Raw genomic sequence first — 15,507 nt, forward strand, 5'->3', positions numbered from 1 at the left:
GTTTTGCATTTTGCAGATTTGCACTACAGAATGTGTTCCATTGGAAACCATGTTAGATGGACTGCAGTGCAAATCTGCAAAATGCAAAAAGCACTAAAAAATACATAGGTGTGAATCCAGCCTTCTTGTTTTGTGAAATACAGAGTCTAAACTGGGGTAGGTGTTAAAGGGGAAGAGAGCTACCCTTGTTGGGATTTTTATGTTATTTGTATAGTTAAAAGGAGAAGTTCAGCCTGAGCTCGTTTGGCTGGGCTTCTCCTATGAACCTGAAGTCCACTTTCTGCTGAGGTCATGGATATCAGTCCAGGCACCTTGTCCTCCCGACAATAAAGTCTGGATCCACCAAGTACCTGGACTGACACCCAGCTCAGCCTCTCAGCGAGCCTCTGAGAGCCTGAGATGGCTGCTCCCGCCCCCTCCATAGCTCAGTGCTCCAATGAGCACAGAGGGAGATGAGCAGAGGGCTGTGACTGACAGTCTGCAGCTCTCTGCTCACGGAGCCCTGAAAACTGAGCGATCTGCGACTTTTTACTTCAAGCGGTCTGAAGTGCGTTCTCTGCTGACGTCAACAAGTTCAGTCCAGGCACCGCGTCATCCCGACTTCAGAAGTCTGGATCTGCCGGGTGCCTGGACCGATGGCAGTCTCAGACTCTCAGCGAGCCACTGAGACTGCCGCTCCCCACCCCCTCCACAGCTCAGTGCTCCAGTGAGCATGGAGGAGCAGAGCAGGAGAGATGCTAACTGACAGGCAGCAGCTCTCCTCTTGGGGAGCCGAGAGAACCGAGTCATCGGCGGCGTTCAAGGGTTCGGTTCTCCGTGAAGAGACGGCGGGGGACAGATGTAGCATCCACCTAGGTAAGTACTATTGAGGGAAAAATCCCAAACCCATACTTCTCCTTTAAATTAATTCTGTTGGCGACAGATGACCTATACTAACCCCATAGTAAATACAAGTGCTCTGGACATGAACACTCAAAGCCTTTTCATTCAGTCTCCATAGAAAGCGCTCTCTTCCACAGACATGAACACTGAAGTGGACAATCTTGACTCCAGCCCAGGAAATGTGAACATGCAACTAAAAAATTGTGCCCATCTTAGCTTTTGTGAAGAGAAAATGTAAGTGCATCCTGCACGTTAAAGGAGAAGTACAGTACTGTGGAGTGCTGTCTGTTCTGCACTCCTGTAACCCGCTGAAGCCCACTGCTGGTTGATGTCACAGAGCCGGTCCAGGGATCAGTCCATATGCCTAGACCGGTACCTGGCTCAGCCTCTCAGCGAGCCCTCCGAGCCGACCGCTCCCCGCCCCCTTCACAGCCCAGCACTCCAGTGAGCGGGTGGCATTCACCAGCTCTCTGCTCACAGAGCTCTGAGAACCGAGTGATCAGCAGTCTTTGAACGCTCAGTTCTCAATGTTCGAGCGAGCAGGGGACAGATGCAGCATCGGACTGATGCTGCATCCACTAAGGCAAGTATGATTTAAAAAAAAAAAAAAACCCCAACCTTTTCTTTTAAGAAGAAAATTGATATGACTTGAAGTTTAAAGGCTAAAGCTGGCCATAGATGGAGCAAAATTTGGCTGAATGGCCTGATTTTGATTTGTGTGTGGCTGCCCTTGTTCAACAGAAGTTGATCATTAAAGGGTTACTACATCCAGGAGACTGCATTCACTATATCTGGTCTCCCACAGTACACAGAACATGGAAATGCAAGTATTTTAGTAAATATAAACTGATGAATAGCTTTTCTCATCAGCAGTATATAGCAGTATTGTGAATTCTATCAGTTCCTGGTGAAGCTTGTAGGAAGACTACACTGAGATGTCCTATGAGGCTGCATGGCTCTTGACCGTCTGTCTGGACAGTGCTGATCACATGCACCCTCCCAAGAAAAAAAAAAACCTCTAGCAATACAAACCAAACTGAGCATGTGCAGCCTGACTCCAAAGGCTCAGTCTTATCCAGACTTGTCCAGGGGGACAGTGCAGAGAGGAGGAGGATCTGTGCTTACAGGATCAAGCAGCCTTTTTACACAAAGTAAATAGTTAGGTTCCACCGGGAGTATAACAAGCGTGCTTTACTGCATATACAGACTGATTTTACGGTTGTGGGTTTAGTAACACTTTAATGTGGTTGTAAACCCTTACACACCACCTTTACCTACAGGCGAGCCTATAATAAGGCTTGCATGTAGGTACTGGAAATTCTCCTAAACCTGCACAGTTTAGGAGATATTTACCATATAAGCTTGTGCCAACGTCATCGGCGCATGCGCCTGTGTCCTGACCATTGGCTCCTGCGACTCCGACCAGTCAGAGAGCTGCCCCGGAAGGAAGAGGGGTGAAGATGGACGCAGCCACCAGTGGGGACAATGCAGGCTTTGTTTGCAGGTAAGTGCAACATAATGTGCTAGTATGCTATGCTTTTACTTTGCAGGGTAATAAAGAGGAAGTAAAACCCATCAGGGTTTACTTCCTCTTTAACTCAAATTCTGTCAAAATGACACACTGAAAAAACATTTTTTTGGTCAATAGGCTGCAGCAGCTGATCAGTGTATTGTGACAGCAAAGAGTTCTGCTGCAAGTCCTGCCAGGTGGGATTCCTCCACCCACCTCATTTGTGCAGATATAGGAATCCATTCTCTCTCAGCCTTCTTTCAGAATTAAGAAAACGAGTCATCTATGACAAGCTTAGGTTCACCTTTCTTAAAAAAAACAAGAAATGCACAAATTATTGCAGCAAAGAGAAAGTGCATTTATTATTTTTATTTTAAATGGCCCCAGCATACTCTTCCTCAATCTCCAAGGTACGGGCTTTCACTTAGACCCTGTTCACACTGGCATTAAAAGCAGGAGTTTAAGGCGTGTTTTTAATGTTCCTCAAACTTCTAGTAAAGCAATCTACAGCTGATAATATGGACAGCGCACTGAGCCGTTCATGTTATCAGAACATGAAGCGATTGCGTCGCATTGCATTGCTGCACTTCAAAAATGAAGCTTCATGTGGCGTTTGGAAGGAGTTGAAGCATCTCAGCTACTTCCATTCAAGTTTATGATATTGTGCCATAAACTCGTCGACGTGTGTTTGCAGCGCGTTAGCCCTTGTTCACAACAACCCAAAAAAATAGGCATCTGGGGTGCTCAACGCCTTTAACATGCATTAAACATATCAACTGAGTCTAACAAAGTGCATTAACACTATAGGTGTGTTTGTTCAACGCTAGTATTGTGAGCAAGTGAGAAAAGGGAGCTGAAGGAAGTATCAATGGACTAAGCCCTTGTACACACGGTCGGAGATTCCGACGGAATGTGTCCTATCGGACCGCTTTGTCGGATAATCCGACTGTGTGTGGTATGCATCGGACTTTTTCCGTCTGAATATCCGTCTGACCCAATTTTCCAACTTGTTGGAAATATTTTCCGACAAACCGGTCCGATTGGACATACTCCGATCATGTGTAGAGAATTCCAATTGGACAAAGTGCCACGCATGCTCAGATCAAATTCCTACACCAAAACTATTGGCTACTAGCCTGAACGTAGTCCCATCGTAACGAAATAACGTCATCACGTCGGATTTTCCGACAACTTTGTCCGACCGTGTATATACAACAGTGTCGGACAAAATCCAACGGATTTGGTTGTCAGAATCTCCGACCGTGTGTACAAGGGCTTAGAGTGAGCTGATCACTGCATTTGTGTTCCATTGAGAACTGGCAGACAGGACTTGTAGCTCATTCATTCACAACATTTACAGTGGTTGGGGCTTCCACTTGGCCCGAAATATGGGTGTACCAAGTAACATGGTCCCGAAAGTAGAGTTGGGCTTTAAAATGGCTGCTATTCATTGGGGGGGGGGGGGGGGCGCGGGGGTGCCGAAAGCTGAAATCTATACACACTTGCATTACCTGGAACCCCCTGGATGGAATTCTGCAGCTCTGGATCAATTAAACTAAACAAGTGAAGTGCCACAACTGGTAACATTAAACATCTCAGAAGGCATTCCAGCCTGATATCGAGCCACTAAAATCAACTCCATAGATCTTCCAGGAATTGTGCTCCATGTGCTCCCTACTTCTCTATTAATTTGAACGTCCAATGCTTCCTGTACCAGAAGTTTCACAATAAGTCACAATATCCAAAATTGGAATCACAGGGTATAATCGACTAACAGACCGGGTGTTTCTTCCTTGGTCCTTTCCTGCTGTCTACATACAAAATGTAGGAACCCAAAAATGTAAAGAAGTACGACCGCAAGACGAAATGTTGTGCAATTACATCAGGCACCTCGGAAACTGAAAGAAAAAGAGGATTCCAAACACAAGAGACGAATACATGTATACAGGATATAGGTTTTCAGATATTCCTCAGCATAGCAATGAATATAATAAAATTATTTTGTTGAAAGCCTAGAGTCAGAAATTCAAACTTTGCTTCAGGGACCTACAAATACACATAGACGCCTGATCCATTGTTGGCCAGTTAGAGAGACCATGTGAGGTCAATAAGGCTGTACAAGGACCATACAAGCGTGTAGAGCCTGTGGAATGACATCCCCGGGACCCACTGTCGCCACATACAGCCGTCCATTAAAATGCATTACAGGCATACCCAACTTTTAAGTACGCAATGGGGTTTATTTACTAAAGCTGGAAAGTGCAAAATCAGGCTCAGTTCTGCATAGAAACCAATGAGCTTCTAATCCCAGCTTGTTCAATTAAGCTTTGGTAATAAAACCTGGAAACTCATTGGTTTCTATGCAGAAGTGAGACGGATTTTGCCCTTTCCAGCTTTAGTAAATAAACCCAATTGTGTACTTAAAAGTGGGGTATGCCTGTAGAAGAGGAGCTGTATGCGGTTGTACTCCATGGGTTACATAAAGCACAGCATTCACAATGACATATGCTCTGAATGAACATGATCTGTGTTGTGAGCATACATCAGTGCATATGCTTTACACAACCCTGGTGCGTAACAGTGTATAGCAGCCTTATCTAATGGATCTTAATGGGCGGCTGTACACGGCCTCAGCGGGACCAAGGAAATGTCATTACGCAGGCTCTAGATGCCATATGGTCCATGTAGCCCTGTGTATGAGACCTAAGTCACCATCATCCGACACATGTTAAAGGGGATAGCAGTCAGATTGGAATAGGACAATGGGGTTGATGTACTAAAACTGGAGAGTGCAAAATCTGGTGCAGTTCTGCATAGAAACAAATCAGCTTCCATTTTTTTTTGTTTTGTTTTTTTAAAGCTTAATTGAACAAGCTGAAGCTGATTGGCTATCATGCAGAGCTGCACCAGATTCTACACATTCCAGTTTTAGACCCCTTTCACACCACACCGCCCATAGCGTGGGCGGTAAAACGGCGCTATTTTTAGCAGCGCTTTACCGCTGGATTTGCAGCGGATTTTGGCCGAGAAAGGGTTAAAACTGCCGGCAATACGCCGCAATAGCGGCGTTTTGCCGGCGGTATTACAGCGCTGCCCCATTGATTTCAATGGGCAGCAGCGGTGGAGGAGCGGTAAACACACTGCTCTTTCACCGCTCCAAAGAAGCTGCTGGCAGGACTTTTCCCTGACGTCCTGCCAGCGCACCGCTGTAGTGTCACAGACAATGTTGCAGCTTTTTTAGGACGGATTGCAGGCGCTATTTCTAACGCTATAGCGCCTGCAAAACACCCTGGTGTGAAAGGGGTCTTAGTAAATCAACCCCAATGCATATCTCCCAACTTTTTAAGATGGAAATGAGGGACACCTATCAGCAAAAGTATGCAGGTATAGGTCACACCCCTTGCCACGCCCCCCCTTAAAGGAGAATTGTACAATAAAACAAGATTGGTTAAACCCACAAGTGCTTTTTTTTTTTACCACTAATATTCCTTTATATTGGCTTTTGAAATTTAGAAATCGGATGAAAGGTTTAGCGCTGGAAAACACTTTTTGATAGATAAAAAGTGCATTTTATATACATCTATATAGATCAGACCAAAGTGAGAGATGAATGAGGAGGAATGAGGGACAGAGGGACATTGTTCCAAATCAGAGACAGTCCCTCGAAATCAGGGACAGTTGGGAGCCATGCCAATGCGTGTTCGGAACATACATGAGTGCCCATGTGGGTTTATGCCACCTTCCCCCTGCCACACAACAGTGTATAGCCACCCCTTTTAATGCATCTTAATGGAAGGCTGTTGTGATGGCAGCGGGTCCCGGGAATATCATTACGCAGGCCTTTCACATTGTATGGCCCCTGTATAGCCATGTGCATGAAGTTACATGACGCTGGAAAAAAAGACACTAGTCCATCTAGTTCAACCACCAAGTCTTTTTCTGATGCATAATTTTAAGTTAATAAACCAAATATAATAAGACATTCAACTATCCCCTAGGGCTCTATTGTAGCTGTACCGTGGTGATCATCCCACCCTGGGACCTTGGGTGGTTGTGTGGGCTTCTCTGAGCTCGGACGGAGTCCATCACCCCTTGGTGAATAATTGGTGGCGGAAGCTTATCAAACCTTTTAAAGAAATCACTTTCTGCATATAATCATACATTCTCTTTATAATCTCAATACTGGTATGTATTTTAGACACTTTCAGATACCACAATGGTGATTTTGCCTGAAAGAAAACGTCTGTGTTAAGCCTTTTTTATCTGTTTTTCAAAAGATACTCATTTTCTCTCCTAAAAACGTCTCTGAAGAAGGGACACCGTCCTGAAACATGTCAGACTTATGGAGGAATTTGTACTCATGTTTGAATTTGTAGAAAATGTATCATATGTGAATTGTTTTGTCTTGCACAAATGTTCTGTATAGATTACTATCACGCTTTTATACATGCTTTTTTTAAGCATTTTTTCAAATATATAATATGTTTTTATAAAAAATCCTTTGTTCGCCTTCAAGTCCCTTTGTATCGGCAGGGAGGGGGGCTGGGGGGTACAAGTATCCCTGTTCTCAGGGTCCTCTTCTACAATATTCTTTGGGATGATGGCAACACTTTTTTGGAGAATTAAATTTCTATTTTTGTGTTTCACCACTATATACATAACCATCAAGTCTAAAGCCCCATACACACTATCAGATTGTCGGCTGATTTTTGTCTTCAGATTTACAAAAACCATGTAGTAGAAGGGCCTGCCTGATTGCATACACATTGAGACTCCTAAGGCTTGACCTTATATTATATGGTTTTGGTAAATCTGAAGGAAAAAAATCAGCAAAAAATCTGATAGTGTGTATGGGGGCTAAGGCACCACCATCCAAGGCTTGATGAGGGGGATAGAGGTCAGATTGTAATATCTTGTGTTCCCCCTAATAAGTCACAGCTGGCAATACTGTTGGGGGATTTTGAACATGGCTTCAATCAAGCTATAGGCCGGGTGGTTATAGTCTTGTACCCTCAGCTCCTCCAAACTTGTAGAATTAATAAATGGGAATGTGCGGTCATGTGAAGGTTTCGAGTTTTGCTCAGGCATGTACTGGCCATTGGGACTACCGGGAGTTTCCCGGTGGGCCGATGGCTCAGTGGGCCAGTTTGAGTAACAGCCTGTCAAAGTAATGGCTGCGTGGCCCCCACTGTGTCCTCCAACCCCCACGGTGTCCCCCTGTGTCCTCCAACCCCCACGGTGTCCCCCTGTGTCCTCCAACCCCCACGGTGTCCCCCTGTGTCCTCCAACCCCCACGGTGTCCCCCTGTGTCCTCCAACCCCCACGGTGTCCCCCTGTGTCCTCCAACCTCCACGGTGTCCCCCTGTGTCCTCCAACCCCCACGGTGTCCCCCTGTGTCCTCCAACCCCCACGGTGTCCCCCTGTGTCCTTCAACCCCCACGGTGTTCCCCTGTGTCCTCCAACCCCCATGGTGTCCCCCTGTGTCCTCCAACCCCCATGGTGTCCCCCTGTGTCCTCCAACCCCCACGGTGTCCCCCTGTGTCCTCCAACCCCCACGGTGTCCCCCTGTGTCCTCCACCGCCCACACTGTCCCTCTGTGTCCTCAACCCCCCACTGTGTCCCCCGGTGTCCTCCACCCCCCCCCCCCCAACAGTATATATACTATATATACTGTTTTTGTGCATGTTTGCAAAATTAAAGTGGGCCGGTCTGGATGAAGTTTTGTCCCAGTCCATCTCTGGTTTTGGTTGTCTAGGTGGATCACATAAGTGGGCTTGGCAGGTATTAATGAGGGGTATTGTAACATAATAATCAGCTACTTTGCATAAATGGTCAAAATGGTCTAAATATATCCATGAAAAATATTAAAAATCTCTTTGTTGAAGTGCCGTGTAGGGTCATGTAATGGTCTAAGTTATTCTACAACAATATCTGCAGAGTCTCTCTACCATCCCTCTGAATAGGTTAAATATGAATAGTTATATAATACAAGTCCAGACACATTCAGGGGTATTCATAAAGAGTGTAAGACATTCTTTAGAATTTTCATATGTTTCTGCACGGCAAATGTCAGTGCGGCGAGAAATTCATGTAGCTGTTGTAAACAGCTACATGAATCTGGGGTATACACCGGGGGGAGCATTTACTAAAACTGGAGAGTCCAAAATCTGGTGCAGCTCTGCATAGAAACCAATCAGCTTCCAGATTTTATTTCCAAAGCTGAATTGAACAAGCTGAAGTTAGAAGCTGATTGGCTACCATGCTCAGCTGGCACCAGATTCTGAGTGCTCCAGTTTTAGTAAATCTCCCCCAAGGTGCCCCGTGCGGACACTCTTGGGTTGATTTGCTATAGGCAAATAGACTGTGTACTTTGCAAAGTGCAGTTGCTCCAGATCATTTTAAATGTGCAGAAGCGCTGCTGGCTTCCATCATCCAATCATGTACAAGCGAAAATGCTGTTTTGTTATTTAATTTTCCTTGCATGTGATTGGGTATTCTTTGCAAAATGAAGCTTTAACTCATTTACTAAGCTCTGGAGCAAATGCACTTTGCAAACTGCACAGTCTATTTTGTCTTTAGTAAATCAACGCCTATGTCTTCAGTGCAGATGAGCTTGCTCCTGCTACTGTAGCGTTCACATAGGAAGTGCAGCAGCCGAGGATTTTTCAAGTTGGGTGGGTGGAGCCTGATGGTGATGCACAGACACTAGTTTCCTATCAGGTATGCACCCCCTGTGACTGACAGCAGGCAGATCCATAGCCAATAGATAGCATGCTAGTGTCTTTGGACCCCCCTCTGCCTACTATCAATCACAAGAGAGAGTGGACATGATGGGGAAATAGTGTCTCAGCCTTCCCCATCGGGCTGAGCCCACTGTCAGTGTGACTAATTGCTAGGAGACGGTCGGCTGTGAAGTCGACAGCATCCTTGAAAACCAGTGACAGGTGGGGACGGGTGGAGGTATCGCTTGCAAACATGCCTTATGCTACACAACATTCAGAGACAGGCTCTCTGCCCGTCTCTGTATGCTAACTTATGCCCTGTACATACGGTTGGCTATTCCAACGACAAAATCTGTCTGATTTTTTTCCAACGGATTTTGGCCCAAAACTTGTCTTGCATACACACCGTCGCACAAAGTTGTCGGAAAATCCGATCGTTCAGAACGCGGTGACGTACAACGGGACTATAAACGGGCCAGTAGCCAATAGCTTTCGTCTCCTAATTTATTCTGAGCATGCGTGGCACTTTGTCTTTCGGAATTGACTACACACGGATAGAATTTAAACGATCGGATTTTGTTGTCGGAAAATTTTAGATCCGGCTCTCAAACTTTGTGTGTCGGAAATTCAGACGGAAAAAGTCAGATGGAGCCCACACACGATCGGATTTTCCGACAACAAGATCCAGTCACACATTTTCCGTCGGAAAGTCCAACAATGTGTACAGGGCATTAGAGTTGGTCTAAATTACCTCCCAGTTTTCATGATCTATGAACTGGAGGTAATTATTTTTTAATATAGCGCAGTAATAGCTCCACTTTGTAAAAGTGGCACTATCAAGAACTACTTGAATCTGCCACGCATATCAGTGAAGCTACCGAAGTAGGCAACAAGGAATTTTTAAATCTGGTGCAGGTCAATTTGATGTGCCATTAAGTCGGAAAAATTTTACTAGGACTTTTTTGAATTCCTCTGATAATGTCTAAAGGACTATCAAGTTTCCAGTTTACAGCTACAAGTAATATTGCAGATGGAGTGTGAATCTGCACCTCTCACTCTCACAAATGGGTTGGTCCCCAAGAATCCCCATGGGATTTGCACCATGTTTAAAACCAAAGCATGATACTGAAGAATGGAACACCAGTACAATAAAAGTTTTTAGGAAGGAAACCGTGGTATAATCTGTAGAAAGCATTGAAAGAAGGAAATACATCCTTCACTGGCATTGAGATAAAGAAATTAATCAGATATCAGCAAACACTTACCATTGTGGGAATCCATACTTCCACCTCGACTTCCAGCACATGCTTCAACCCCAACACACCAGTACATCTTGAGGAACTAGACTGTCAGCAGTGAAACCAAACCAACTAGGAGCTGTCTTAACTGAAATTACCATCTGCAAGGGGAGGGAAAAAAAAAAGCATTGGTTTACCACTTTTTTTTAAAACACAAGATTACATCTAATAGTAAATGCAAGTTCAAACATAAGAAAAATAGCTGAGCAAGATCTTTATGTGCTAAGATGAAATGTGGTTTTCGAGAGTTCGGGAACAATCTTTTTATCTTGTGAACTACTGACAGTGCCAAGAAGGTGTTGTTTCAGGGTCCCTGCAGCCAATACATTTGGCTAGTTCTACATATGCCAGAAAATCCCACACATACTGCAGCTTTTGATATGAATTTTTTTTTTTAAGAAATTTGTTTGTTTTTTTTTTGGACATTTATTATAGCAAAAAGTAAAAAAATCTTTTTTTTTTTCTAAATTGTCCTTCTTTTTTTTTTTGTTTATAGCGCAAAAAATTTAAACCCCAGAGGTGATCGAATACCACCAAAAGAAAGCTCCATTTGTGGGAAAAAAAGGACATATATTTTGTTTGGGTACAGTGCTGCACGACCGTGCAATGGTCAGTTAAAGCGACGCAGAGCCGTATCGCAAAAAAATGGCCTGGTCATTAAGGGGGCAAATCCTTTCAGTCCTTAAGTGGTTAAGGACTTTCTGGGAGGAGGACAAAATACAACCTTCCCACCTTAGTCCAACGGACAGTATAAGTATTTTATTACAGCAGTAACAGCTCGGTTTTATTACCAATTACACATTTTACGGAGCATAAAAAAACGCCAATGACAATCATTTATCCAGGCAATGCATCTGGATTATAGGTCTGTAAAACAAAGATAAAAAAAAGAAAAGTTGCGACAGAAGACTGTTCTTCGTGCATATAAAAACATTATAACAAATATTCTTCTTTTTATGAAGAAGGTGTGCGGATTTAAGTGAACTTGTTGCCTTTGCATGGGAAACCAACCAACCAGCCAGTTTTGCAAATGTGTGTCCAAGGGTGAGCCACCAAGGGTGAGCCACCAAGGGTGAGCCACGTTTCTGTGTCATGTCAGGTTATATGTTTTCTACCCCTTGTTTTTGGATGTCCCAATGGTCAATAGTTCAAGATCTCCACTGTCCTTCAATGAAATGGAGAGGACTCATGCACTCAGTGGTTGGTCCGCAAGGATCTGTATTATTAAAGGAGAAGTAGGGCCAAAGCTTTTTTGGCTATACTTCTATGTATCATAGTAGTGCACTTTGTTCTGCACACCTGTGACCATTTATCAGCCGGCAGCAGGCTAAAGTTCACTGTCGGCTGGCGTCAGACTCTGGAAAGATACCGACTTTACAGTCATGATCCACCCAGTTTCCTGGAATAGCAGCTGGCTCACCCTCTCAGTTGACTGTAGAGAGCTTTAGCTGTCCGTTCCCACCCCCTCCTCAGCCCCGCACTCCAGTGAGCGCTGGAGGGGCACAGTAGAGAGCCGGAGACTGACAGTCACCAGCTCTCGGCTCACTGAATACTGAGAACGGAGCGATCAGCAGCCTTTAATTGCTCAGTTCTCAGCGTCGAGAGAGCAGGGGACAGCTACAGCTGGGATCGGTGCTGCAGCCATCTAGGGGAGTATTTTATTTTTTTCTATTGCAGAACTTCTCTTTTAAGCCTTTTACCCAGCCAGCAGGTTGATTGACGATCGCACAGTGAAAGGGAGCAAAAATCCTAGAAAGCAGGAACTAATGTCCCATCTGGGAGACTTTGGTGCTATCAACTTGGCTTAGCTGCCTGGAGCACATAAGCGGATTTTCTACCGGTGGGGGTGAGCTCTGGCACATTGGGATCCTAGTCTAAGCCCACCCAAGCGATCCTGCCAGGAAACTGGCATCACGTAGTGTGCCAAAGCATTCCCTGCCCCAAAGCGTGAATACATGTGGACCACGGGAGATGCCTCAGTTGCTGATGATTGACACAGTACAGATGACAGCTTGCAGGCAAAATTGACCACCAGCAGGGACAGCCCACAGGCTGTGCTTATTTTCTTTTGTACTTAGTGACCTTCTCATAGGTGTGCACAGCCTGTTGCATTAGGGTGTGCACCCAAAGCTTAAACATGCGTGTGTCTACATATATATGATATATATGATATATATGATATATATATATGATATATATATATATATATATATATATATATATATATATATATATATATATGATCCCCCTGCCGTCACAGTGAAAGAGAAGTGCGTAAACACTTCTCTTATTGCAGAGCCGGTAAGAGGGAGATCTTTCTTATCTTCCTGCCGGCACACAGAGCCATAATGCTAACGCGCTTGGGGTGATTGGGGTGTGCCTAGGTACCCCCGGCACACCCTGTGTGCATGCCTATGGCCCTACTCCTGCAGGCACTACTGTAACCCAATGGCTGTTTTTTAAAAGATCTGTGATGTCTTCAAAGATCGCTGTGTCCTTGAATGAATGGAGGAGAAATGATAGTTGATTGTACAGTGCCTTAAAAAAGCATTTCAACCCTAAAAAATGCTTTTTCATTTCAATGGCTCACGTCTCTGCCTTACCTGGGGATTAGGCTCACTCCGACGTGCGAGGGACTCTTCCAGGCCAATTTCCCCCCTCTGTTTAGGAAGCTATCGGATATGCTGTCCTCCTGATCCCAGCTTCCATTATCCTGGTTCGGGGCGGATTGTGGCAGTCCGCATGACTTATATCCCAAAACTGCTGTACCTTTTTCATGTCTTGCCGATCCCGGTTACTACACATTCATCAACGTAAAATCCTGAAATTTGCCTGGGGTTCCACCAGACCCAGAATGAACAAACGGGTTCTATACGCCCATAAGATCAATGGTGGCCTCTCGGGTTACCAATCTCCAAGCCTACTATACAGCAGCGAACATAGCCACATTATCTCACCTCCATGAGCAACATCAAATGCCGTTATGGGCCACAATGGATTTAGTTGACTCCTATCCGATTCCAGTTGCCTCCCTGCCCTAGCTCCCTCACAAACACCATCCTGACATAATTGGGCCTTGCCTGGCACATTCCCTCCGCTTTTGGGACTCGACTAAATACTTGGCAGGCCCGATTTCTCCTCATCTTCCCTTTCTTCACTTCCTCCCTTGCCCTTTGTTTCCACCAGGCCATGATAACCCACAACATTTCTCTTGGAGGACTAATAGCGGTTTTGTTGATATCCATTCTTTATTCACCCCCACTAGGATAATTGCATTTGATGCGGTACGTTCCTCACACGATATTCCACTCCGTGAACATTATAGCTACCTACAGCTTCGCCACTTTCTACAACAGCTCATCAAAGTCCCAACCTACTCCATACATATAGACCCCTTTTGAAAGCCTTTGTAGATCCCGGCCTCAATCTTCGGGCTCAATTTCTTTAGTCTACGCAGCAATCATCTCCTCTACAAAAGCACTGATCAAACCTTACCACCTCCAGTGCAAGGTCGAACTGGGGAGGCAGCTGGATCCAGGAGGACTGGCAGGTCATGACTATCGCTTTGTCCAAATGCTCCAAAAATGTTCTCATTTTGGAGAATGCATAAAAAAATACTATACAGATGGCAATATACCCCGGCTAGACTGGCTTGTTTCATTCCAACTTATTCTCCTCTTTGCTTCTGGGGATGCTCTCAAAAGGGTACAATGTCACACATCTGGTGGACATGTCCAAGAGAATGCAGATTATGGGTCAGAGTCTATGCCCTTCTCTGCACCTTATTTCATACTAATCTGAAGAGAGACCCTTATGAGGCTCTCCTATGTAAACCAATTATAGGACTACTTCGTCTGGAACGCCAGCTGGCGCTGCATATATTTACTGCAACTAAACTGACTATAGCAAGAGCCTGGAAGAAACCAATACTTAGCAATGAGGCTGTTAAACATCGTATGAACGACATTGCGGTAAACGAAAAGCTGACGGCCATTCTTTCAGACACTCGTGATAAATTACTTAGGATCTGGCAGTCTTGGGTCGCCTACATACAATCTACTAGATTTGATTCTACGCTCCTATCAATCTAATACAGTGGGGCAAGAAAGTATTTAGTCAGCCACCAATTGGGCAAGTTCTCCCACTTAAAAAGATGAGAGAGGCCTGTAATTGTCATCATAGGTATACCTCAACTATGAGACACAAAATGTGGAAACAACTCCAGACAATCGCATTGTCTGATTTGTGAAAGAATTTATTTGCAAATTATGGTGGAAAATAAGTATTTGGTCACCTACAAACAAGCAAGATTTCTGTCTCTCACAGACCTGTATCTTCTTCTTTAAGAGGCTCCTCTGTCCTCCACTCATTACCTGTATTAATGGCACCTGTTTGAACTTGTTATCAGTATAAAAGACACCCGTCTACAACGTCAAACAGTCACACTCCAAAATCCACTATGGTGAAGACCAAAGAGCTGTCGAAGAACACCAGAAACACAATTGTAGACCTGCACCAGGCTGGGAAGACTGAATCTGCAATAGGCAAACTGCTTGCCGTGAAGAAATCAACTGTGGGAGCAATAATTAGAAAATGGCAGACATACAAGACCACTGATAATCTCACTCGATATGGGGGTTCCACACAAGATCTCACCCCGTGGGGTCAAAATGATCACAAGAACGGTGAGCAAAAATCCCAGAACCACACGGGGGGACCTAGAGAATGACCTGCAAAGAGCTGGGACCAACATAACAAAGGCTAACATCAGTAACACACTATGCCGCCAGGGACTCAGATCCTGCAGTGCCAGACGTGTCCGAGCCTGTCTGAGGTTTGCTAGAGAGCATTTGGATGATCCAGAAGAGGACTGGGAGAATGTCATATGGTCAGATGAAACCAAAGTAGAACTGTTTGGTAGAAACACAACTTGTCATATTTGGAGGAGAGAGAATGCTGAGTTGCAACCAAAGAACATCATACCTACTGTGAAGCATGGGGGTGGCAACATCATGCTTTGGGGCTATTTCTCTGCAAAGGGAACAGGGCGACTGATCCGTGTACATGAAAGAATGAATGGGGCCATGTATCGTGA

The 15,507-nt window shown here is 44.8% G+C and overlaps 1 protein-coding gene across 1 annotated transcript in view; it reads right to left on the reverse strand.

Annotated features, from left to right (window-relative positions):
- Window positions 1-15,507, reverse strand: part of LOC143963333 (leucine-rich repeat serine/threonine-protein kinase 1-like) — a gene marked incomplete in the record, with an annotated part of 364,270 nt that overhangs the window by 294,448 nt on the left and 54,315 nt on the right. Inside the window, 1 exon segment of the mRNA XM_077472944.1 lies at window positions 10,380-10,513. Coding sequence (XP_077329070.1) covers window positions 10,380-10,446 — 67 coding nt within the window.

This window comes from Lithobates pipiens, unplaced genomic scaffold (genome assembly GCF_037356315.1).
Source record: "Lithobates pipiens isolate NorthernLeopardFrog02 unplaced genomic scaffold, aLitPip1_a1.2 Scaffold_8, whole genome shotgun sequence".
In the NCBI taxonomy this organism is placed as follows: domain Eukaryota; kingdom Metazoa; phylum Chordata; class Amphibia; order Anura; family Ranidae; genus Lithobates; species Lithobates pipiens.